At 39.6% G+C, this 26,974-nt stretch overlaps 1 protein-coding gene across 1 annotated transcript in view; it reads right to left on the bottom strand.

Annotated features, from left to right (window-relative positions):
* UTRN (utrophin) overlaps positions 1-26,974 on the bottom strand; it is a 615,035-nt gene that overhangs the window by 461,659 nt on the left and 126,402 nt on the right. Inside the window, 13 exon segments of the mRNA XM_075064018.1 lie at positions 806-929; positions 4,214-4,383; positions 5,759-5,938; positions 6,530-6,637; positions 13,173-13,274; positions 14,543-14,662; positions 17,833-17,983; positions 18,711-18,892; positions 22,738-22,938; positions 23,604-23,767; positions 25,013-25,042; positions 25,045-25,116; positions 25,119-25,126. Of these exon segments, the coding sequence (XP_074920119.1) occupies positions 806-929; positions 4,214-4,383; positions 5,759-5,938; positions 6,530-6,637; positions 13,173-13,274; positions 14,543-14,662; positions 17,833-17,983; positions 18,711-18,892; positions 22,738-22,938; positions 23,604-23,767; positions 25,013-25,042; positions 25,045-25,116; positions 25,119-25,126 (1,612 nt within the window).

Raw genomic sequence — 26,974 nt, 5'->3', positions numbered from 1 at the left:
ATAGCAGCAGCAGCAGCAGCTACAACATCCTTCCATATAGCCTCAATGTCATCTTTTTGCACTGGAGTCTACTTAGAAGTGAGCCTCCTTCTGGATTAATTCCACAAGCAGGTTCAAGTGCTGCTAATATTCCAGTAAGCTTTTACAAAGACAATGCTTATTAAAAAAACAAAAATCACAAGGATTCACTCTTCCAGTGGCATGAATCCAAGACAGAGTAGGCATAGCTCCCACAGGGTCTTGTAAATTCTATACTGGCTCACAGGTTGGTGACAATTTTATAGCAACCGTATTGTATAAAGAGTATAATTACAGGGACTCTGACCTATGCTAAGATTCTAAGCAGTAAGATTCCAATTACTTTAGCAATAAAACACTTCAGGCTCTTCTGAGGGATAGGGTGGGTTGAGGGTCAATATATATCTCCAGGGGATTGTGTGTAGAAACTGCCCACAGCTCTATACTTTCTCAACGTTACTTGAGTGTTTTCAAATAGGTCCCCATCTCCAGTTGTCAGCCATGAGGCTAAAGTAAGTAGCTCGCTAGAAAATACAATAATCCTCTAGAAATGCACTTCCTATTACTACACTGAAGGTGGATATTAGCAAGAAAAAAGAAAAAACTCCTCCCAGTAAATCAGTACGCATGACCCACAGAGAGTTCCGCGTTTGTCCAGCATTCCAGAGCCATTTAACAATGGGACTTAATCCACAGAAAGCTCTCAGATCAGACTGTATCTCTAGCTGATAGCAAGCAAAAACTGACAAGCCATTCACTGAAACATCCTTCCATCTTCTTCGTTTACCTTCAACTTTTCTTTCATGTTTGCAGTCTCTCTCATCTTCTTGTATTCTTTGACCTCTATGGCCTGAATGGCAGCTTTTGATTTCAAAATCCAGTTCAACAGCTCAGCATTTTCAGAATCAAACCTGGTTTAAAAGGTCAGATAACACTTTTCATCATTTTTTTCTCCCCGTTCAGCCATTGTGTCTTTTATTAAGTTCCTCATGTTCCTCCATCAATACTGAGAAAGCAAGGTGGCACACATGCATTTTCACATTACTGCCCTACCACAAGCGAGTAGTGACAAATCTCACTGCTTACAGACTCTTCATCAAACTGCCACAGTGGAAACAATTTTATTGTCATCAATTTCCTTTGCATGAACTTTGATGCAACGGTACCTTTTGCTTTCTCAGATACCTTACAACACGATTACTATTTCTATTAACATACGGTCCTATAGGATGCATCTTACAAGGCTGTAAGCATAAGGTTTCCCTAAAAAACAACAAAACAAAACTAAAAATATGAATGACAGACAACTAAGGACTATATTTTTGTTCCAAACTCTGCAAAAATTTGTAAAATTAGCTTAAATGAAGAACCTGCTGCTAAAGAATTACATAACAATAACTCAGAGCAGCTAGCAAACACATTAGAAATGATCAGCTGATTGAGAAATAGCTTATAATCAGGGCTGCCCAGAGGATTCAAGTGGCCTGGGGCAAAGCGAGGGAGCTACGGCGCTTGTATTCACCCAGCAGCGGTCCAGGTCTTCGGCAGCATTTCGGCAGCGGGGGCCCTTCAGTCACTCCGCATCTTCGACAGCACTGAAGGGCCCCCTGCCGCTGAAATGCCGCCAATTATAAGCAGGGCTGCCCAGGGGCAAACTGTCCCACTTGCCCCCCACCCCGGGCAGCCCTGCTTATAATCAGGCTCTTCAGCTACACTAAGGGCTGGTCTACACAGGAAAGCTAAGCCAGTATCAGCTAAGGTGTGAATTTAAACCAACATATTTATATCAGAACAGCTCAGTGTGAGAGTGGCTTTTTTAGTTTAAACATTTCCAAAGTGACAAATTAAACAAGAAAAAATAAAATAAAACAAACACTCTTATACGGCTATGTATGAGGACTATACCAGTTTAACTATATTGGTTTAAAATCACACTTACTTTCCCGCACAGACAAACTCTAATGCAGAACAACAGCCTGTAATTAACCCAGTAAGAAACTAATTCCAGCAAAAAGAACAGGAGTACTTGTGGCACCTTAGAGACTAACAAACGTATTTGAGCAAGTTACTGTTAAGTCAGTCAAACTGTTTGTGGGAGAATTTGCAGGTTTCCTGCCATTGTTCACTTATTGGCTCAAACTTGTTATAGGGAAGTGGCAAAAAAAAGCAACTGAAAGTTTAAACTGTTTTTACCGACTTCATTCTCTGATACAGCTTTAACACTAGTAAAGGGAGATGGGAAAATGAGGCAGGATCAATCACTTTCTTAAAAAGCAAAAAAAAAAATTTTTAATATATTAGTATCATGAACCTCTAATTCAAGAACTGTAAACAGAGAAAGATGATATTATGGTTATGGCATCAGACTGGGACTAAGGTGCTCTGGGTTCAATCAGACACTGTGCTACAGACTTGTCAGGTGACTTCATGCAAGTTCCTTTCTCTCTCTGTGCTTTAGTTCTCTCATCTTTAAAATGCGGATATTTTAAGCTATAAAAGATACAGCTATTTCTCATTATGTGAATGAACAGCACCTAGCACAGTACAGCTCTGCTCTTGGCTCAGGCCTCTAATATTAATGACGTATAGAAGCCAAACCTCTGGTCAGATAAATTACTGAATTTTTCAAAATGGAGAGTAAACGGAAAATGGCAAGGTTAAGACATGTGCATGCACAGCATTTACTCTGTTCATTTGTCTTGACCATAGTAATTTAGTTTTAGTTACAATATTTTATAAAAGGACACTAAAATACATTTTGCTTTAAAAAAACCCCACAACGGTGAGTTCCTACCCATGAGACCTCAATACATTAAATATATAGGAAGGCTGGGGGCAGACCACCAGTTTTTCTGTCCAGATAGTTGCAACAATGTATTTTAACACAATTAGAAGTAAATAATAAATTAATGTTATATATTACTAAATAAAATAAATATTACTTGGCATTTGGATGGTGCTTTTCACTTAAAGATCTAAAAGTGCTTTACAAAAGGAAATTCTCTCCATTTTTCAATGGGGAAACTGAGGCACAGAGGGGCTGACCACCACATTTTTCAGCAGTCTTGAGCACCCAGAACTCTATTTGAAGTTAATGGGATCTGCAGGTGTTCTGTAGCTCTGAAAACCAGATAGTGAATGACTTCCACAAAAACCACATGGTGCAGCAGTCACAGAGCTACAAACAGAACTCAGGTCTATGAGCAAATGCTTTAATAATAATAAATAATAAATAAAATAATAAATAATAATAATAATAATATGGAGATACACAGAATCAAAGAATATTAGGACTAGAAGAGATTTCAGGAAGTCATCTAATCCAATACCCTGCTCAAAGTAGGACAAACACCAACTAAATCATCCCAGCCAGGGCTTTGTCAAGCCGGGCCGTAAAAACCTTGAAGGATATAGATTCTTCCACATCCCTAGGTAACCCATTTCAGTGCTTCATCACCCTCCTAGTGAAATAGTGTTTCCTAACATCCTCTTTGGAACCCCTCTTCAAGTAGTTGAAGGCTGCTATGAAATCCCTCCCCCCCCCCTTGTCTTCTGCAGACTAAATAACCCCAGTTCCCTCAGCCTCTTCTTCACTTTTTGACTTGTGGAAAAATTTATGATTATTTCTTGCACATCAATTTCCAGAATATTTTGTGTAACCTTTGCACAAATAGAAACGCAATGCAGAGTACATGTCACTGTCAGAGGAGAGGACCAACCAAGCATAACTGGGGCTCCCAGCTATGTGACAATTAGGAGACAATATGTGAAAATAACAGGTTTTTTGTTTTTCGAATCATTTGCCGTTCGGGAGGAAGGGGAGCGGAAGAATCAAAACACAATAGCTGAGTCAACCTGACACAAAATTTTTGGCAAAACAAAAAGTTGGGGGGGAAAAAGATGTTTTTTTAAAATCTCAAGATTTTTTAACTACTTCTTAAAAAAATTTAAAGTGAATTTCGCAATTAAGTCATTCTGAATCAAACACAAACAATTCTACAAGTATGCAAAATGTTTTGGTCAAACCAAATTTGCATTTTTTGTTTAAAAAAAGTTTTGGCTGAAAAATTTCACCGAGCACTAGAGGCTATAGATATTTCTTATTTGCATTGAGACAATGTCATATATGACGACTAAGGAAAATAAGTTTAAAATATTATCTAGTGAGTAACAAATACCAATAATGTATTCTTACCTTTTTTTTGCTCCAATATCCATGGGTATCTGCCTTTTCTTTGGTGGTGGAGGTGGTGGTAGTTCCTGTCTGTATTGTTTTATCATTAGCTGCTCCTTTACAGAAATCATTTCTGTATCTGTCTTCTGTGACACTTGGGACACTCCTATATTTCCCACAGCCTGTGTTACCTACACAAAATGATTTAGCAAAGAGTTTATTCTTTAGGGTAGAAATTCTCTGTGCTTTTTTTTCCCCCAATTACATTTATATGTCATTCAAACCCATTAAACAATAAAAACAACTCCTCACGCATTTAGCCTCTCTTATCTATAGATAGAAGTAAGTAACATTATCCTAATTCTTCCAGATGGGGAAACTAAGCATCAAAACTCTCAACTTGACTGAAAGTTTGCAGCAGATTGAGTAAATATAACCAACAAAGCGAATGACAGATTTTCATTCACCAGTAAAAACCAAACACTCGGGGGAGGGAAAGGGAGACAGTTGAAGGAGTTGGTTTTTTTGAAGTATAAACAAACACAAAACTTTATAAATGCTTATGCTGCCAGTTCATCACAACTAGACTCCAACTATGCAGAAATTGACACGCAATCCAAAGGTCCATTACCATCAATGGGAGTTTATTGACTTTACAGGGCTTTGAACTGGACTCATGGGAGTGCTCTAGACAGTCAAACTTAAGCACACGATTAAGTCTTTTTCAGAAATGTGGCCTAGCTTACTCAGCACTCCTTACTGAATGGGAGTTTTATGCAAGAAAGAAATACTAACTAGAGCCCTAAATAGTAAGATATGGTGTAAACACGCAAGCTTTGTTCTTATTCTTGCATGCCAATATAAATATTTGTGTCTGTAATTTCAATATATCATGGTAAATCTGTACCATATTGAGAAAAATCACACTGGTCTAAATTCAGCCTTAGTATGATTCCATGTACTTATTTATTCTGACTTCTACAGTATCACCAATTAAGCCAATCTCAGCACCCTTACAACAACATAATCCATAAAATTCCCAACAATATACAATAAACTATTTTGTCCACCAGTAAAAGATAAAGATATTAATGAGGCCCCCCTCCAGGGCAGGCTCCAGCTTCTCTGCCACCCCAAGCGGGAAAAAAGACAAGTGGTGGCACTTCAGTGGCAGCTCAATCGTGCCGCTTCTTCGGCAGCAGGTCTTCCCTCTCTTCCTCTTTGGTGGCAGCTCAAAGAGGAAGAAAGGAAATGAGGAACTCGCCACCGAATTCCCTCCGAAGACCTGAACGTGCTGCCCCTTTGAATTGGCAGCCCCAAGCATCTGCTTCCTATGCTGGTGCCTGGAGCTGGCCCTGAACCCCCCAACCTGAGTGGAAGAAATTGGTCCTCACACAGCTGTATCCAAAAAGGTAACAAACTTGGGCTCTGACAGACCAAGGGAAGTCCACAGAATTACATTATGGATTAATTTAGGCATAAGTAATTGCATGAACCTTCCTTTACCAAAGCTGGTGCAAAAGGACACATCAAAGATTGAAAGACAATTTAATATTGTTTGCTTACCTGATTAGAGAAGTCTTCAAGCTTCTGAACCAAGCTGTCCCATCTCTGAGTTAGTTCTTCCAGATCACCGTCAATTTTCTTTGAAGCCCTGTTATTCCCAAGGAGCTGTGCCACATCCTGACCAACCTCACTTAACTGATCTAGCATTTGACGCTTCATTCCCATATCTTCCTTCAAAATCTGTCATTTAAAAAAAAAATCTATTAACTGTTTTCACTTAAAGATCCTAAATATTTCCCCACCACTTCCAAGATTTTACTCAAAAATTCTCTTATTTCCATAGACAAACTTATCCCATGATCTAGACAAAATTGTGTTTTTGAAACACAGTCTTTATTATGCAACAAGAGAAAGAAATTTTTTAAAAGAATTAGTTCCAGAATCAGCTATTATATTGTAGAGTATTCAAGAGTACATTTACTACAAAATTTTGCATAGGTCTTAGCTAGCACTGGGAACTATGGAAAGTGTCTTTTACTGACAGTCTTCAGTGAAACAATGGGAACTGTTGACCACAGAGGCAACTGGTCATAATGCAGCACAGAGAACCAGAGTCTGCCACAATAAAAGTTAAATACTCAAAATAGATGTCGTTTTACAAAGAAAGAACTCCATGAAGTACTTTGACAAACATAAGGAGGGAATGTATGGCCTGATTTTCAAAGATGCCGAATGTTCACAGCTCCTACTGATGTCAAATGAAGTCAGGCCAACATGTTACTTACTCATGTTGTTTAAATTAACAGGGAAGACGAGGATAGGAATACTCACTGCCAGTTTTCGAACATTCACACTCAGCTCTGTTTGATCTCTGAAGTTCCTTGTTTGGACTTTATTTAAAGCCTCCTCTTTGTCAGTTAACCAAGCTTTCAACAAGCACTGCAGAGGAAAAAGAATACAGCACTTCTGAAACATACTACCGTGTCAAACAACTAATGGCAAATTCCTCCTTTCAGATCTTCCTGTTACATCACACCACCACTGTTCTGCATTCCTTACATGCATCAAACTCCTATTGGCATTAATGGGAGTAGCACACATGCAGGGATAAAAGAATACCAGATTAGATATCTGCCAGAAATTCAGCCTACATTTACAAATTATTACACCGGCCTACAATATTTGAGAAGTCGTCTGCTTCAGAGATAAAATGTGGTATTTATTATGTATTTTGATGTGCTGAATTCAAATATGACAATTAAAACAACTGATTGGCTACTGTTTCTAAGATATTTAAGTTTTTACATTTTATGTCTATGGATATTGTGTAGATGATAGAGTTTTAATCATAAATTGTAAACCTAGGTCTTTTCATGTGTTTGTAGTTGCTTTACATGATAATATTTCACCTGTCCTGTTTATGTAACACTTTAAAATCAGCAAAAGGGTTATATAAATAAATAAAATTTATTATGAAACAAAAGGCAAAAAACTATTATGTACATAGTTTAGTCCTATTCAGTGTCTACTCGGCGCTTCTTGGCTTGTCTCTTGTATTCATTAAATGGAGCATCTCTTGTCACTGTCCAGCAATAGTCTGCAAGCATTGATGGGCTCCATTTGCCCTGATAGCGTTTCTCCATTGTTGCAATGTCCTGGTGAAATCGCTCGCCGTGCTCGTCGCTCACTGCTCCGCAGTTCGGTGGAAAAAAATCTAGACGAGAGTGCAAAAAATGTATCTTTAGTGACATGTTGCAACCAAGGCTTTTGTATGCCTTGAGGAGGTTTTCCACCAACAACCTGTAGTTGTCTGCCTTGTTGTTTCCAAGAAAATTTATTGCCACTAACTGGAAGGCTTTCCATGCCGTCTTTTCCTTGCCACGCAGTGCATGGTCAAATGCATCATCTCGAAGAAGTTCACGAATCTGAGGACCAACAAAGACACCTTCCTTTATCTTAGCTTCACTTAACCTTGGAAATTTTCCACGGAGGTACTTGAAAGCTGCTTGTGTTTTGTCAATGGCCTTGACAAAGTTCTTCATCAGACCCAGCTTGATGTGTAAGGGTGGTAACAAAATCTTCCTTGATTCAACAAGTGGTGGATGCTGAACACTTTTCCTCCCAGGCTCCAATGACTGTCGGAGTGGCCAATCTTTCTTGATGTAGTGGGAATCTCTTGCACGACTATCCCATTCGCAGAGAAAACAGCAGTACTTTGTGTATCCAGTCTGCAGACCAAGCAAGACAGCAACAACCTTCAAATCGCCACAAAGCTGCCACTGATGTTGGTCATAGTTTATGCACCTCAAAAGTTGTTTCATGTTGTCATAGGTTTCCTTCATATGGACTGCATGACCAACTGGAATTGATGGCAAAACATTGCCATTATGCAGCAAAACAGCTTTAAGACTCGTCTTCGATGAATCAATGAACAGTCTCCACTCATCTGGATCGTGAACGATGTTGAGGGCTGCCATCACACCATCGATGTTGTTGCAGGCTACAAGATCACCTTCCATGAAGAAGAATGGGACAAGATCCTTTTGACGGTCACGGAACATGGAAACCCTAACATCACCTGCCAGGAGATTCCACTGCTATAGTCTGGAGCCCAACAGCTAGACTAGAGCCAATCAACAATTTTAAGCATCATTTTCATTCTCAGTGACCCAGAATTAGTAAAGTTTGACTACATTTATTTCAGAAGCATTTTGGCTGTAGAGCAGTGTTACACCAGGGTTAAATATAGTGAAATATTTAGAATAATCTATTTTCCTTCTCACCACTAGCAGGCCTAGTGCTCCAAAAAGTTTGCTCTCTGGACCTTTCAGGGTTTCTAGCCTTGGCAGTTTGTCACAATCAACTTTCAAATCATGACATTCTAATTAGCATCCTTGAATCTTTCTCAACTTCAACTGCAACACAGCTTTAGCAGGCAATGCGTCACAAACTGCTAGAGACAGAGACTGACGCTGTAAGGATACACTACTGTCAAACACAAATGAGAAGGGCCCTAACTTTTTCATAGTGTGGAGAAACTGTCTCACAGCTTTTCTACCCATCTCATCTGGAATTGTGAAGACTACTGTCCTTCCTCATTAGTGGTCAAATACTGTTGTGGCAACCACTACGCCTTATGTGAAAAAATGTTAGTACTGTATATTAGCTTCTTTTAATATAATTTAACAGCTGGAAGCAATGAGAAGCTGCCCATGTACCATCCAACACTCCATGGACCACAGCTGAAGAACCACAGGGACATAGGGTTTGTTTTTTGTTTGTTTGAAAGCAGCCTTAGCAGTTCACGGGACATTAGACTACAGAAGTGTCACTAGATCCTCAGTCTAGTTGTGCAGTTTTGGCATTGGCCCAGGACTGATTAGGCCCAGGAGTTGCTAAGGCTACTTTAGTTGTCCCTTCCTATAAAACCTGAGTACATAAATGTATAGACAGAAAAATATACGGGTCATGAAAATGCCATAAAGTATGAAAGAACAAGACCACAACACCACACATTCATTGGAAAAACTAAGCTGATGTTCCAGCCAACACATTTTATATAGCTGAGTTAAGCAGCTCTTCAACATGAATGATTAATCTCTGCTAATTTAGCTGACAATGATAACCTTCCCCAGGAAACTGAAACATTATAATTATTACAGTGCTAAGAAATAAATGGCAATGACTAATTTGTTTCCTGAGTGGTAAGAATTATGTTGACTAGGCAGCTAGGCTTCCAAAGATTCTTTAGGCAGTCATAAAAAGACTGATGCATCTCTGTTCATTCTTCCAGCTGACTGGTGAAATGGCGGAAGTGACAGCAGCTGAATGATCTAAAATATTTTTCTCAATGAACACAAATATTTTCCTAGAACTTGAAATTAGTTCTAATTTCAGAATTTCTAGTTAACTTAGTTTTCCTGAAACATAGGGACTGATGAATTAAGCTTGGTAGCATAGATGACTGATCCTGAGCCAGTACCTCAAACTGAAACAATGGTTGCGTTAAATCATTTAATTATTTCTTCAGATGAAAGGACATTTCAGTAAAACACTAACATTTCCACATCATCACACTCACTATATTTTAAGTACACAGTAAAAAACCTTCAAGGATTTTTTATTTTCAGAGTCACACTGTTCATGTACATTATGTAAAATATGTGCACATGAAGAGACTCCTGTGTAAGACACACTCATTTCCATTGATTAAGCTGTCCCACTTCCTGGTTAGCAAGCAGTCCTCCTGAATGCACATCTGATAAGAACTGCACTTGCAGTTCTGCAAGGATCAAAAGCATGTTCACATAAGCTACTTTAACATGGGAGTAGTTGAGGGCCTGTACCTGACCTACAGTGGATTAATGGCTCCTCTGTTAATCTTCTTGACTCAGATATAAACCTACACCACACAAAAACTGCCATAAAATTTTGCTGTACATTTCTCTGATTATACGAGAATATATGTATGACATTTGAGAGACCAGTTTCTAAGACCTGGTCCACAATAGCAGCAGAGCCATGCTAACTACAACCAGGATCACTGGTAGTCTATAGAAAAACATTACTAAACATGGTTCTCAGGCTGGGTGTATACACTATAGAAGTAAGGTCAACGTAAGGCAGTTTATGTCAACCTAGCTCTGTAAGCATCTACACTAAAGTGTAGTTCCTACCGATGGTTGCCCACTATCTCAACTTAACTCCACTTCCGTGAGAGGCATTGTGTTATGGTTGATGTAGTTAGGGCAATGCAGTGTCTGTGTAAACACTGTGTTACTTACATCACCTGGAGACCATCAGCCCTGGGCAGGGCTCACAGATTTGTGTAGATTTGCTCTCAGTCACAGAAGCCAGGCTGGAACCCTGCTAGCTACGAGATAGGTAACACTGTTCTACACCCAGCATCCATAGGACGCAAACAGATTTTAATTTTCATATATGCAAAAAAAAATATTTTTATAGCATTTCATGTCACTATTTAAGAATGCCAAGCTGCCAAAGTACTGCCCAACTATTGCTATTAAACAGGACTACAGAATAAGCACTAGCTTTCAAACAAGGGCTCTATCACAGCTGAAGAAAGCACCCAGTGTGACTGTTTCTACTAAGACCTAAATATGTTTATTTGCACAGCAAGTGTAGTGTCACATCAAGTAGGCTTAAACTCATATTGCCATCTCTGTGTTTCAAAATTAATGTCTAAATCAGCAAATATTGAAATAGGTCACGTATCTCACTCTATTAAATTGCCTGTTTTATTTTATATCCATAATTGTAAAAATATTAGTCAGACAATTGATTAGTTGGCTGGAAAATGATGTGTTTGTTCATTCATGTTGGCAGCATGTACAGCACATTTGGGAAAGATTCTAGAATTACCAGGCTGCCAATTATTTAGTGATTCACTGTTACTTCGCTCTCAGAGTCCATGACAAACAGTTTCCATTTTACTCCATTCTTTACTGGTCTTAACCCAAATAAAACAATCTGTTATTTAAATACTGTTTTACAGTTTGAATATAAATCAGATACAAATCCTTTAACTGTCTCACCATTACAGAGTATAATAGGCAAGGAGAGGGTAAGCCTGCCCAAACCCAGGCCACAGCCCCACCCATGCTCCACCCTGAAGTCTCTTCCTCGCTACCCTGCTCCCCCAAAGCTGGTGGGGGCTCAGCTCAGGCCGGTGGCCTGGAGCTTGGGGCTTCGCCGGCCAGCGGCAAGCTCAGGCATACCGTTTGCCTAAGTCCTCGGGCTGGCCAGCGACCCAGGACAGCTGGTGCAGGTGGATCGTGGCCCAGCTCAGCTTCTCCAGCCGTAATGGGGGGAGGAGTGGCAGAAGGGGTGTGGCTAGCTTCCCCAAAGGAGGTTTCACGCACCAACCATGTATGCATGGTTAACTAACAAGACAGGAGAATCCAATGACCATGGGGTTCAAAGTCGATAAATTATCCCCAACACTCTATAGATATTGATCCCGCAAGATGAGATGCTCAGAAGTGCATTGTGATGCAATTACTTCTATATTAAAGTCACTGGGAATGAACATTGATATTATGAATAAGAAGGTAGGATTATTTATTTTAATAATGTAAGAAAAATGAAACTGAAATGCAAAAACGTGCAACTGTTAAGTTTTATTTTCTACAACACTTCACCTGTGGAACACACTGGCACAACATATTACTAAGGAAAAACAATTAGAATTTTTTAAGGGATTATATACCGTACATACTCATTCATTAGCCCGTTCATTTATAAGCCGACTCCCCCAAGTTGGTTAGGTAAAAATAGCAAAAACTGTATGACCCTTTCATAAGCCGACCCTATATTTCAGGGGTCGGCAAACTTTGGCTCCCGAACATCAGGGTAAGCAGCTGATGGGTTGGGACGTTTTGTTTACTTGAAGCCTCTGCAGGCATGGAGCTGAGGGGCTCCGTGCCTGCAGACACTCCAGGTAAACAAAATAATGTATTAGATATTCAATTCAATGATTCCACAGAGTTTAAAATCATCAAATTTTGGTGTAGACCTGTTTATAAGCCAACCCTTGCTCCTTGACGCGTCACTTTTTTTTTTTACCAAAAATATTCGGCTTATGAATGAGTATATATGGTATTTTCACAGTTATAAAACCACTACATTGGACAGGATAAAAATTGAAAGCTCTCATGCCTAGGTTTAAGAAACTTCTTTCTCAGAGGCTAGAATAAAAGGGTCACTATGCTCAGGAACCCAAACCAAAATGACAACAAAATCCAGCTCCACATGGCTGTTTTCTCCCTGAGAGCAGTTAGTCTCTCACAGAAGTCCGTCATCAGAAAAACAAAACAAGCTGCTGCAGAATTGCTGTGTAGCCCAAATCCTCCTCTGTATCAAGTGGAGGAAGAAGAGTAACCTGGTCCCTTTCACCAGGCCCCAGTCCAATTCTCTGCATTGGAGATGAAGCTCCGCTCATCTCTTACTAGCAACCCCTCTCCACCCTGACTCATTGAAAATCAGAGATACTTAATGGCTTCTCTTTCATAAGGCACAGCTCCTTCCTCCAATCTTCAAACTTATTAGTTCCCAGGTCCCTTTATTTAGTTCTGAAACCTCAGGCAGTTCCTACTACTTGGACTTTTGATCTCAACAGAGCAAAGGGATTTAAGTACTTCATGATTCAGCTGCCAACAGGGTATTGCATCCTATCACATCACATTATTGCATAATTGTTCATTATAAGGGTTTTAAAGTTTCCTCAGGAGCATGGCAGAGACAGGGTACTGGACAAGATTGGTCTGATCCACCACAGTTATTCCTATATTACTCTCATGTACAGGTTGGCAGGTACCAAGGAGAAGAGATTAATTTTGCATCTTGTGGCAAATAATTTTACAGATGAAAATTTTACAGTTTGACAAATGATTTTGGTAATTACAATTGTAATGAGTTAAAATCAGAATTTTTGGATAGTTGCACAGCTTCCTACCTGCTCTTCTACCAACTCCTGCCACAGTATCTGTATGTCTTGCAGCTTCATCCAACGTTCCTCAGTCCAATGACAAACTGCTGTCCAACGCTCGCCAAGTCTCTACAACAGCAAGAAACATTAATGAACATTCACAGTCACACTTTGAAATGCATAAAAAGCCAGATATTCCAACACATGATTATTTTCTCTAAATCACTATAACCTCTTTCTAAAATAAAAATTATCCAAATCTAGAATTGAAATTATTGTTTTGAAGAAAGTCAAAGGAGGGAACTTTTAAGAGTCCTCAACAGGTGGACTAATTCCCATTTGCTCTTGAAAATCCCATGCTTTATCATCTCTTGTTTTAAGCCAAGTAGAACTCCTTTTAATGTAGAACATTTTGGGGGAAATACTTTAGAACTACAAGAAGTTATTTAGGTAGAACATAAGAAGGTCAACTCTTCAAACAGCAATATACTTTACAACCAAATTTCTCATGAACATCTCTTTTGCATAAATAATTTTGATTGAGAAGATAAAAAAAACTCTACAGTAAATCCTCCCCTTACTTTTGTATAGTTCCACAAATGAAATTGCATTAAAGGGTAAACTTTTCAAAAAAGCATCTGTCTCTTAAGAGTACAAGTCCAACAGACTATCAATTATCCTCTGTAACTGGATTTGTCCTCCAAAGTGACTTTGGCACTCTTAAAAATGGGAATTAGGACTTAATAAAATTGCTTAAGGTAAAATTTTCTAAATTCTTTATGTTATAAGAAACCAAGAGCAACCTCTCAGAGATAGTGATTTAATAAGAATTTGTTTACAGTACAAACGTGTCCATTTTTAAAATTCCACTAAAACTGGTGTGTGTGGTATTATCTGTATTCAGGCAATGACAAACTAATTTATTTTTGGGCCTGTGAGCCAGGTTTTTCAGCAAACACCTTTCCATACTTCAATTCTAATATTTTATTTCAGAGGAATAAAGCATATGATAACAAATCATAGATGTCAAAATACATTAGTGACTTAACTTGGAGAAAAATTGTGAATTAAGCTAGTTTACAATTCAGAGGTACACCTCTACCCCGAGGTATAACGCTGTCCTCAGGAGCCAAAAAATCTTACCACATTATAGGTGAAACCTTGTTATATCAAACTTGCTTTGATCTACCAAAGTGCGCAGCCCCACCCCCCTGGAGCGCTGCTTTACCGTGTTATATCCGAATGTGTGTTATAGCGGGTCGCATTATATCGGGGTAGAGGTGTACTATATTTACAGCAGCTTCACAATTAACTTTCAGATAACAAATGTACAAAAACCAAGCCATCTTACATAGTTTATCCGTAATGTAGTACAACAAACAGTACAAAACATTTACCTGCAGTTGTTCCTCTAGTGCAGCTGTAGTACTCTCCCCATTGTTTTCATCTACAATCACCACCATGTGGGTCAGCGAGTTTACCTTAACCTGCTCTATCTCAAGATCATCCTGCAGCCCCTGGAAGAATAAATCAATGGTTACAGAAACTATATATGGGTAAAGAGTCAGCTTTTTGGCCATAGCAGTTAAAACTCTTGCTGTGGCAAAGTGCTAAAGACTCAACAATTAAGCAAATATTTTATTGCAGGGAGACAAATATATAATGTAACTAAGTACTAGGAAAAGGCAACTAGAAAAAGTGTAATGAACCTAAAATATTTCAGATGATAGAAGATGCCAGGCAATAAGAAAAGTTATATATTTAGATTTTACCAGCTTTCTGTTCTCATTTACAAAAAAAAAGTACTTTGTGTTCCTCAACAAATAAAAAAGAATGTCCAAACATTCAAATTTTTGGCTCTGAACAGCAAATGACTTTCTGAATCTCTAATAATGCATGTAAGAAAGGGTTTCTGCAAAATGTGTTGCCATACACAACAAAGTACGATATTGCGAGTATAACAGCAGATTAAATTGCTTACTATGCACACTCTTAATAGGTTTTGATGGAACAATAATGACAACTGTACAGTTTTGATCATATATATTGTACACTGTGCTCAGAGACAATACTGACAAAAGACTACACAACAACTACAAAGAAAATGTAGGACAGAAGAGATTCTCCTGTTATTTAGCAATATAGAAGTGTAGTTATTGTAAATATCACATCACCAGAGTAACTCTGCCCCAGAAATATAGTTTTACATGTTCTGTAACATCCTTTATCCCAAAGGATCCTCTGACCAGTAGATACAACATCGGCGTAGAACATGAGAGACTTCAGTTTTATTCTCAGCTCTGCCATTGGCCTGCTGGGTGACCATGAGCTAGTGACTTCATCTCTCTGTGCCTCACCCAATCTTCAAAATGAAGATAATGATACTGTCCTCTGCAACGCACTCTGAGATCCACTAATGAAGAACGCTATATAACAACTCCACATTATTATTCAAAATCTATATACACCTCAAGCCTCACTGAAATGTAGACCCTGCTCAAGAAGGAGGAAGGAAACAAACACTGCACTCAACTCACAAAAAGTTTGAGAGGAGGGGAAATTTTGACCAATGAGTCAAGGACAAAGCCTACTCTTCTGGCAGTTTTTATAGGATCTCTAATGCCCTTTTCCCTTAAGATATGTACCTTACTGGGAAACAGGAAGGTGATCAATAAGATGCCTCCACATCAGAATGAATGTTCTTTTTAACACTTACCACAGAATGCTGTAAGAGTAATGAGCATCCAAAAGCCCTCTCCAATCTAAAAGCACCTGGGGCAGAAGGCAAGACTTATCCGCAGAAACTTGACTTAGAGCCACAGCACTAGAGGAGTGTTGTACAAATGAAAGAGCAATTTCTTCTTGGCTTAGTATCAGAGGGGTAGCCGTGTTAATCTGGATCTGTAAAAGCAGCAAAGAGCCCTCTGGCACCTTATAGATTAACAGATGTATTGGAGCATGAGCTTTCGTGGGTGAATACATGCATCCGACGAAGTGGGTATTCACCCACGGAAAGCTCATGCTCCAATACATCTGTTAATCTATAAGTGCCACAGGACTCTTTGCTTCTTGGTTTAGTGGTTTGTTGTTGGGTTTGTTCGGGTTTTTTTTTTTGGGGGGGGGGGGGAGAGATTGTTTTTTAAGTGGCAAGAGGTACAGTGCACTTGAGTGGACCTTTCTCTTCATTAGGGGGAAATAATTTGTTATTTTTCAGCCCTCCCCTACATAGGCAATTTAATGGATTTTTTATGCAGCAAACAAGGCAAGATATGCATGTGATGGTGCCCTCGCAATAAGGCTTTATGGAATATGCTTATGAATGTGTTATGACATAACTGAATAGTGTTTTATGCTACATATACTATGTAACATATCTCTGTAAGGTTGATCTACTGAACTATAATCCTATTTGTATGCATGTATCATTTGTGTTACTTGAAGTTAGGAATATTGGCTGATTACTTGCTTGATTTCTATTGAGAAGTAATGCGCCAATTAAATGCCTAGTCAAGAACTACTTAAGCCAACAATGAACTTGACACCAATCCACACTGGAGCTTTCCCAGGAATGTGGCTTGGTTGGTAAAACTGAGTCATGCTGGACATGTGCTTGATCATGTGACTCCAAAACTCATCTTAAGCTGGACTTTTGCATAGGAGAGAGAGAGGGGTCTCCATCCACAAGAGAAGTCTATTTAAACCCCTGGAGACCCCTCCATTTTGTCTTCAGCTGGCTAAAGGGATAGCTCTCCACCCCCAAGTACCAAAAGAACTGGAACAAAGGACAGTAACTACAGGAGGTGAGAGTGACTGCTGGACCCGACTAGCAGCAGACTAGTCTGTTAAGGAAGCTTTACTGGAACTGGTGAGGTTTTATCTGTATTCAGTTTATTACTGTAGTAAGCTTAGATTTTGCGTTTTATTATTTTTTTACTTTGGTAGTTCACTTTGTCTGTTCTGTTACTACTTGGAACAAACTAAATCCTACTTCTCGTATTTAATAAATCACTTTTTACTTATTATTAACCCAGAGTATGCATGAATACGGGGGGGGGTAAACAGCTGTGTATCTCTCTCTATCAGTGTTATAGAGGTCGAACAATTTATGAATTTACCCACTATAAGCTTTATACAGGGTAAAATGGATTTATTTGAGGTTTACACCCTAATGGAGTTGGGCATCTGAGTGTTCAAGACAGGAACACTTCTGTAAACTGCTTTCAGGTTAAGTCTGCAGCTTTGGGGCACGTGGTTCAGACCCTGGGTCTGTGTTAGAGCAGACTGGCACGTCTGGCTCAACAAGACAGGGTGCTGGAGTCCCAAGCTGGCAGGGAAAGCAGGGGCAGTAGAAGTCTTGGCACATCAGTTGGCAGTTCCCAAAGGGGTTTCTGCGATCCAACGTGTCACAATGCAACTTCCACTAAAGGTGATTTACTCAGTTAGTAAATAAAGTGCTTTCAAAAAACTGTCCAGTCTCTTTCTTTCCATTACCATCCCCTTCCACATCAAAACTATCAAGTACGTCCCCTCAGCATACAACCAGATCTGAATCTTGCCTAAAAAAAGAGAGGACCGTGAAGTGGCTGCCACAATTGAGTTCTCCATTGTAGCAGTCACTAAGTTATTAGAGCATCTGAGTATTTTTTTTCCATATCATGTATTACAGAACAGGCAAAAAGGCATTTACTTTATGTACTTCGATCTGTTTTTGAAGCGACTCTAAATCTTCAGCTAAGGCCTGAGATTCCATCTTTTGAATGCGCACTTCTGTGACAGTCAGCCAGTCAGACAACTGCTGCAATTGCTTTTTCTGCAGTTCCATCAACACATCATGCAAGCTGCAAATGGGAGAACACAAAACAGAATAATTCCAGAAAGGCTTTTGCAAGTAAAAAGCATAAGATCTAGTTATAAGTAAGAGGAAAGCCATATAGCCATTTATGTCTAAATAAATTGTTCAGCATTTAATTCTAAAACTAAAGAAAACAGTTAAATATCGGTTTACTCCTCAAACATTAGTGAAATATGCCACCAGCGTACACAGAAATACGCTCACATTTTCTAACAGCTTAATTGTTTCTTGCATCACATGTTTCTTCTTAACGACAATGTCAAGAGCAGCAATGAAATGCAGTTTCTCCCTTAATGACTGTAATAAAACATAGCAGGAAAAAATCCTTCAGATAGTCCTTTGTATTATATAAATACTACTCTTAACAATGATTGAAGGCTTTTATTTGTTAAGAACTTAAATTATTACAACAATTTTAAGACTATTTCCTATTAGTAGAAGCAGTACACTGCATTTTCAGTCCGGCACGTTCTATATTATATACATACATACAAATATTTGCATTAAAGTAGCCAAGAACACAGATTTTTTTCCCCTCCTCCTTGCTTTGCTCCAGATGGGTTACTGAGACACAAACAGGATGGATTTAATGCTACAAAATGAAAAGTTCATTCTGAAAAATCTGATATTAGCCTGATTTTGAGGACTAAACACACAAGGATTTCCATTAACTAGCTCTCCAGCTATACAAGAAGTTTTAGAGCGCAACTCACCGAGCTTGCCTGTCCATGCTGTCCACTCTGAGAGCTTCCCATCGAGAGTTCAGCAGTTTCATTTGTTCCTGGATCTCTTCCTCCTCTTCCTCTGATAGACTGCCCTGTGCTATCAATTGGTTCCCAGCCTGCAGTACACTACCCACACTACTCTGGTGCGCAGTTAACTCCATCATAAAAGCCTGGAAAATGTACAACGAACCATCTTGATTTGTGAGCTGCCATGAGGAGTTTATGAATTTGTAACAGGCTTAGGCCTGGTCTACACTATGCGTTTAAACCGAATTTAGCAGTGTTAAACCGATTTAACCCTGCACCCGTCCACACAACGAGGCCCTTTATATCGATATAAAGGGCTCTTTAAACCTGTTTCTGTATTCCTCCCTGACGAGCGGAGTAGCGCTGACATCGGTATTGCCATGTCGGATTAGGGTTAGTGTGGCCGCAACTCCACGGTATTGGCCTCCGGGTGGTATCTCAGTGTACCATTGTGACTGCTCTGGAAAGCAATCTGAACTCAGATGCACTGGCCAGGTAGACAGGAAAAGCCCCACAAACTTTTGAATTTTATTTCCTGTTTGCCCAGCATGGAGCTCTGATCAGCACGGGGTGGCCACGCAGTCTCAAATCCCAAAAGAGCTCCAGCATGGACCGTATGGGAGATACTGGATCTGATCGCTGAATGGGAAGACAAATCTGTTCTGAGCTCCGTTACAGAAGACGAAATGACAAAGCATTTGAAAAAATCTCCAGGCTACGACAGACAGAGGCCACAGCAGGGACTCAGCACAGTGCTGTGTGACAAGCGTTAACGGAAAGCCAAAGAATCAAACAGACATTCATGGAGGGAGTGAGGGGGGACTGAGGACTCCAGCCATATCACAGTCTTTGAAATTTCCACAAAATGGTGGAAAACCGTCATCATCCCGTGAGTGCTCCTGGCTGGCCTCAGTGAGGTCGGCCGGGGACGCCTGGATAAAAATGGGAATGACTCCTTGTCATTCGTGGCAGACAGTACAAAATGCTTGGTAACCGTCCTCATCATAGCAGCTGGAGCCTGAGCTCCATCAGCCCCCCCGCCCCCTTTCATGTCTAAAGAAAAGATTCTGTACTCCCTGGACTATCATAGCAGCAGGAGGCTGCACTCCTCTCCCCCCTCACCCTTTAATGTCCTGCCTGGACTATCATAGCTGCTGGAGGCTTCCTCCCCCATTTTATCTCGCTAAAAGTCAGTGTCTCTTTTTCCTGCATTCTCTATTACTTCATCACACAAATGGGGGACATTACAATGGTAGCCCAGGAGTTGGGGGAGGAGGGAAGCAACGGGTGGGTTGTTTCAGGGGCACCCCTAGAATGGAATGCAGCTAATCATTTCTGCGGGATCTCTGGGGTCTGACCCCGAGCAGCTGTGCTCTCTGGTTCTCTAGTAGACTTGTCCCAATTTTTAGGCAGGACTAACTATTTTAGACAAAACATAAGAAGGGAATGACCCGGGGAGTCCAAATCTGGACCTTAGCGTCAGAAATCTGGGTGCTGCATGAACCCCTCTAAGCTTAATTACCAGCTCAGATTTATCTCGCTGCCACCATCCAAAATTCAGGGTTTGGCTCCTCTGGTTTCCCCAAACCCTTCCCTGGGGAACCCAAGACTCAGAATCCCTGAGTCTTACCAAAGAAAGGAAACAACCCACTTCCCTTTCCCCTCTCTCCCCCACCAGAATTTCCTCTCTGGGCTAACCTGAGAGATTACTGATGCAACTCTTTACATCACAATCCAGAAGCATGTCTCTCTCTCTCACAAAGAGACAACCAAATACAAGAAACAGAAATGATCTCTCTCTCTTTCCCCTCCCACCAATTCCCTGGGCTGCAGAGCTTTACCCTCCGTAGATCTAACACAAGAGAATTTCCCTCTTTTCGTTCCTTAGCCTACCCAGAGAGAAAACTCAAACAAGTCTTAAAAGAAGCTTTATATAAAAGAAAAACACAATGAACATGATCTCTGCATCAAGTTGACAATACACAGGGCTATTACTTAAAAGAAAAATATGATAAACAGCCTTATTCAAAAGAGAGACAATTAAACGTTCCAGCAACTACACACATGTAAATACAAAAAAAAAAAAAAAACACAACAACAGCCTATTGTTTTTCTACCTTTGTACTTACAACTTGAAACTGAAGATAGAAGTTTGAAGATAGAAAAGATCCCCTCTCATAGCTGAGAGCCAGACAAAGACCCAAACATTCCCTCCCCTGAGCTTTGAAAAATCCTGTTTCCTGATTGGTCCTCTGGTCAGGTGTTTGGTTCTCTTTGTTAACCCTTTACAGGTGAAAGAAAAATTAACCCTTAGCTATCTATTTATGACATCCGGGGAGTCATTCCCAGTTTGTCCATGCGCCCCCAGCCGACCTCAGCGAGGCCAGCCAGCAGCACTCATGACAGCAGCAGACGGTACAAAATAATTGATAACTGTCATCGCCAATTTCCAATTGCACAAAATGACTGATAACCATCATCTCATCGCCAATTTACAATGGCAGATGGTGAATAGGGATGGTAACCATCTCTGCTACCTTGCAAAGGTAAATGAATGCTGCTGCATAGCACTGCAGTACCGCCTCTGTCAGCTGCATCCAGTACACATACGGTGACAGTGACAAAAGGCAAAACAGGCTCCATGGTTGCCACGCTATGGCGTCGGCCAGGGCAATCCAGAGGAAAAAGGGCACGAAATGATTGTCTGCAGTTGCTTTCATGGAGGAAGGACTGAGTGATGACATTTACCCAGAATCACCGACACTGTTTTTGCACTATCATGCATGAGGATCTCAACCCAGAACTCCAATGGGCGGGGGAGACTGCGGGAACTATGGGATAGCTACAGGATAGCTACCCACAGTGCAACGCTCCAGAAATCGACGCTAGCCTTGTTACATGGACGCACACCACCGAATTAATGTGCTTAGTGTGGCCGCATGCACTTGACTTTATACAATCTGTTTTAAAAAACCAGTTTATGTAAAATCGGAATAATCCCGTAGTGTAGACATACCCTTAGTAAACTGATAATGTTCAAACCACAATGCTGCAGAATAAAGCTGGTATCATCAAAAGCACAAGCACAGCAGACCTTAACCCACTGGTCTCTACATCATAAAATTTCAAAAGAACTAAGTATTTGTTTTGGTAAAACAAAAAAGAGGTGGCAAAGGAATAAAAATAGACCTTTCTTAAGAGAAGAGCTTGCTGGTTAGGAGACAACCTTTACAAATAAATGCAGTAAGAAACATTAATTGGAAACACTGAAAACCAACTTACCAAAACATACTGCAAAGAAAGCAGATAAATATGTTTTAACTATGGAAATAAAAATTGGATTTTTTGTTTGTTTGTTTGTTTTTTAACAAAAAGTCCAAAAATGTGCACATGGGAGGGGTCTCTTCTCTATATATGGTCATACAGCTCCTACACATGGAGAAGGGCAACTATTGTGAAGGTAGTTCTATTTTCTGATTAGATATGATTGTATATATTTTACATTGACAGAAAGACAGATTAAAGTATCAAACAGAATTTTTCCAACTCTAGCACCTACAGCTTTCAGCAACATTACACTTACAACCAGAAACCTCGTACTAAAAATTGGGAAAGAGCAGAACTAGCTCCTCCACTGGCGTACATCAGCATAACACCATTGGATCTGGCCCATAAATCATGACAAAGTCTATAAAATACTCAAACAATGTAGAAGTTGAGGAATGAGGATAAACTGCACTAAAAGTAACATTCTAATAATCAATTATTTCTATTAAAAAACAAAACAAAAAACCCCAAAACAGTTAAAACTCAATCTAATGCACAAAACAAAGCATGATGCAAATGTCACAAGCCTTAAAATATCCTACAAGTTTTTGTTAAATTTACACTGAAAGTAACACAAATGAAACAGAATGGTGTTTTTATAGTATCAAGAACTAACAATTTTAAGAACCGGCTGGAAAGAGATCTGCCAACACAAACTTACTTCATGGGTAGCAAACTGCTCCTTGACTTCTTCAACATCACCAGATATGTTATCTTGCTGATATGTATCTTCAGCTGAAAGCAACCACGTGAGGACCTCTTCCAGAGCTTCTTGGTAGCTGTCCAAGTCCATATCCACCTCAGTCACAGTGCTAGGGGTTTCTGCTCTAGAACCTTCACGCTCCTCTTCAGATGTTGCACTCTACATAGCAAAGAGGAACATAACATTTCTTAGAAATGCAGAGATGTCGTTTCCATAATTGGCACCAAACACAGATTGTTTAAGATCCCTTGAGTACTTCAGTGATGTGACAATGTGTCTGTTATGCCATCTTTTAACATATTAAAATATGATAGCGGTTACTTTGTAGACTAGAGGGGACGACTGTCAGATCTGTTTCCTTCCTCCCCCCGGCGAATATAGAATCTAGAGGTCATCACTAAGAAATAAAATCATCCTCAGTAGTGTTTATTAAATTAAGTCAGCAGGTGACACTGAAGTAGAGCGGAGGAGTACCAGAGAAGAACAAACACTCTCTCAATGCAAATTCAATTCAGGATCAGGAGCCATCCTGTCCAGCACACCAAGATGAATGAGAAAGATGGACAGAAGCAGGAAGCTTAAAGCATCTGAAACTTTCCAGGACAAATTGACAATTATCAGTGGGGGGGGGGGAGGGAAGGAGGAGGAGAAGGAAAGGCAATGCTAGAGTGAAGATCAGAGACAGAACCAGGAGGCAGATTGCCAGGGTGCGATTTTAGTATCCTCCCATGGATTTTGCAAGGGGTAGGGAGGGCTACCAGTATACTTAAACAGGTGAAAATTATAGCCAAGAGGCTTCCAGACCTGGATGGACAGAAACGTACTTGCTGTATATTAAACGCTCCTTCTTCACATTCCTTTTTGTATCGCCTTGGAAGAGTCTCCACTTCGCGGATGTCTTCCATGGTGACTTGCTGAGGAAGAACCTCAAACAAAGAGGTCAAATACATGATGATAGATTTCTTGTCAGGCAGCTGTACAGCAACATCTACACAGGAAATTTAAAAGAAATGAAGCGAGACTGCTTTTCTAGAAAATCTCCTAGACAGTTACAGTGTGGTCTGTATACCAGAAAGTGTCAGGGTCTCAAATGTTATCAAAAAGTTTTACACCAAAAGCTCAGGCCTTCCCTCCCCAATGCATCTGGAATGGTTAATAGATCAGAGAAACACCAGCAATGGAAAATGCAAATAATAATGAAACAACCCTTTTACTTCTTCAAATGCTAGAATATTTTTGGTAAGAGGTTGGGGAGATTCTGCCCCAACTTTTTCAGCGCAAAGAGGCTCCTGAAAACAAGGATTTTAGTTTGGAAAGTCTTGGGCAACTCTGTGTTTACAAAAGCTGAGCACAGAACAAAAAAGGAAAGTCCACGTTCTGTCAGCCCCTACACAGTATAGACAGTGCAGCAGAAGCTACCAAATCCTGTAACTGAACATACTGGTTTCCTCATAGCTGCACCAAAACTGTACAGTTCAGTCCTTTCCCAATGGAGAGTCAGGCCCCATTATCCTCACTTGTGACAGATACACTGGGTGATGGGTTTCAAGAGTTTTCTCTAGACTGAATCTTACCTCTGTACCTGCACCTCTAGGACTGATCACCTAATGCTGTAGAAGCCATCTGCTGATCTATTATGCAGGACATACCTTTGGGAAGCCCAGAGTCCACTCAGAGGGGAGGGGGTTCAACAGAAGTCATAAAAGCTTGCTGGCAAGTGTTCCTACAGGTGAAGCACTTAAGCAGTTAATAAGTGGCTACTGCTGTTCAGTGGGCATAGAAAGCAAAGCAGGTTTCTGTATGAGAAGAGCTACCCAGTATATGGTATTTAATGTTTTATATGAGCCTGAAAAATGCTGTTATTTCTAGTTTTAACTCCTACACTTTTTGACGTGTACAATTATAAGCAACTCATACTTCAAAAAAAAAAAAAAAAATTGCAAACCAGTTTTTGCATTTTCTTTCCTTAACCAATGATCATTTGTTGCATCACTTACTTTTAATAAAAAAAAATCAGTGAAAGATAGATGTCACTTTTACACACACACACACACACAACACCCTCTCCCTTATTACTAGATCTCTCTTCGCAAGTCAATAGCTGAAGATTAACAAGAAGTATTAGAACTGGAAAAACAACTTGACTCTGTATTTACATTAACAGTAAATGGAAGTAAATTCTGAACACATCTCAAAATGATTTATAATCAAGAGCAAAAAACAAACATTTTACCTTCAGGATCTAACAATTTTTCTATTCCAGGTGGTTTTTGGCTATGGTAAAAGCATGTTCTAGTCTTCTCGTTGGGGTCAACTTCATAACTTTATCCCAACTAAGAGCTCAGGTCTGAAAGAATAAGGAAACAAAATCAAACGGGGTGGGGGGGGGGGAGAGAAATAAGACTTCACACACGTCAGATAATTTACAATGCCAATTACAGATTTTAAAAAGTGTCACTAGATTCCAAGCAGAAAATTAATGTATGTGCACACTAACAAAATTCTGAACATATTGAATTGCTAACTCTATATCCATATGACTTGCAGTTATATTCTCATCCCATGTCACATAATACACGCTACAACTACTTGTTTTTGTTGTAACATTTAAAGAAATATAGTCCAACTTTAAAATGTACAAATCTATTATTAAATATTTATTTTTCAACATACTGCTGAGTATCTTTTTGTATTGCACTCAGTTTGGATATGAAAGAAAGAAGTCAGTTCATTTTTCTTTCTAGTCATTTTGCTTCCAAGTTCAGAGCACTATGATTAGCACAGTGCTGCAGTGTTTGAACTGCACATCACAGGGATATGAATAATCATTTTCCATTTATTTCTGAAATACAAAGTCAGAAAAAATGGCTAATTTGTAAGATTTTTAAACTTGGTGGGGAGGGAAGGAGTGGGTACTCGCATGCAACTGGAATGAATGTAGAGCTGGGGAACAAGACTGAATAGGGAGTTAAAGGTTCTGACATGTTGGAAAAGGTTAAAAGTTCTAACATTAACATAAATAGGATAAGTTGCAACTAACAGGATTTTAATAACTTGACTACATATTATTGAGGGTTTAAACGAAGGTTAGAAAGGATTTACAAATGATAACCCGGTGTGTAATGGAATAAAGTAAAGAGAGGAATATTTAAATAAATATTTTCTAGCAGCCTAATGGATAGTGTGTGGGGGTTTAAAAGAAAAACACCACACTATCCATTTGGCAGCTAGGGAAACTGAAAGTTTTGCTGATAAGAATTTCCACCTCCTATTTTTTTTTGTTACCCTGTCTCCCCTGAACCTCATCCCAACCTGTTTGTTCATCCCATCAAATATTATGTCTTGTGTTGGATTAGAGATCACTGAGGCAGGGACTGTCATTTTCTATAGGTCAGTACAGCCTGAGAGTGGAGCTGTGATCTGGTTGGCCTCAGGTGCCATAACTATAAATTTTATAATGATAATATAATTATACTGTGGAATAGCCCATTCTAGGAAGTGATGATCCTGAAACATTTGTGAATTTAAATTACACTGGACTGACCAAAAGCAGAAATATCTGCATGAAAGTCATATTTTTTTTATTAGTGATTGATTATATCTACAGACTCCCAAACACACCTCTCAAAACACAAGATATGTTGATCTTTTGCACAGAGCAGCTTAAACAATATCTCTTAGAAAAAGGCCAAGGAGAATAAAAACACCACCACTTAGAAACAAGAATTTATTATCTTGATTCTTCTGTTAAGTACGTATGCCTAACTCTGTGTGAGATAATTACTATGTCTCTCAAATCACAACTAGTCAAACTAAGGGGAGCCATGGTGCCTGTATTACTTGTTGATTTGTTTCAAAGTGTTCTTTTATCTACTCACTGAGATGCTCAAAAAACAAGCTGGACTGGAGCCTCTTTTCAAGTGTTTTCAGTTTGGGGGAAAAGGAGTAAGATGTTCTAATGCCAAGATACCCTTCTGTAACGTATTCAGCTGACTTTTAGTTAATGCATGTCAATTGTGATTAAAACAATTTTCAGTATTTTTATTTTTTGGTGTTAATTGAAGCGAGCAAAGGACATAGTGGGAGTTTGCAACGTAGCCTGGCTTTGCCTTCTGCAAGTAGTGCTAGATTAACAATGGGAGGAAATTGCCAATGTTAACCCACACTAACAAAACAAAAAAGAAATCTCTCTCTT

Source organism: Chelonoidis abingdonii, chromosome 3, assembly GCF_003597395.2.
Source record: "Chelonoidis abingdonii isolate Lonesome George chromosome 3, CheloAbing_2.0, whole genome shotgun sequence".
Lineage (NCBI taxonomy): Eukaryota > Metazoa > Chordata > Testudines > Testudinidae > Chelonoidis > Chelonoidis abingdonii.
The sequence above is the reverse complement of the archived record's forward strand: the minus strand, read 5'-3'. Positions and strand labels throughout refer to the sequence as shown.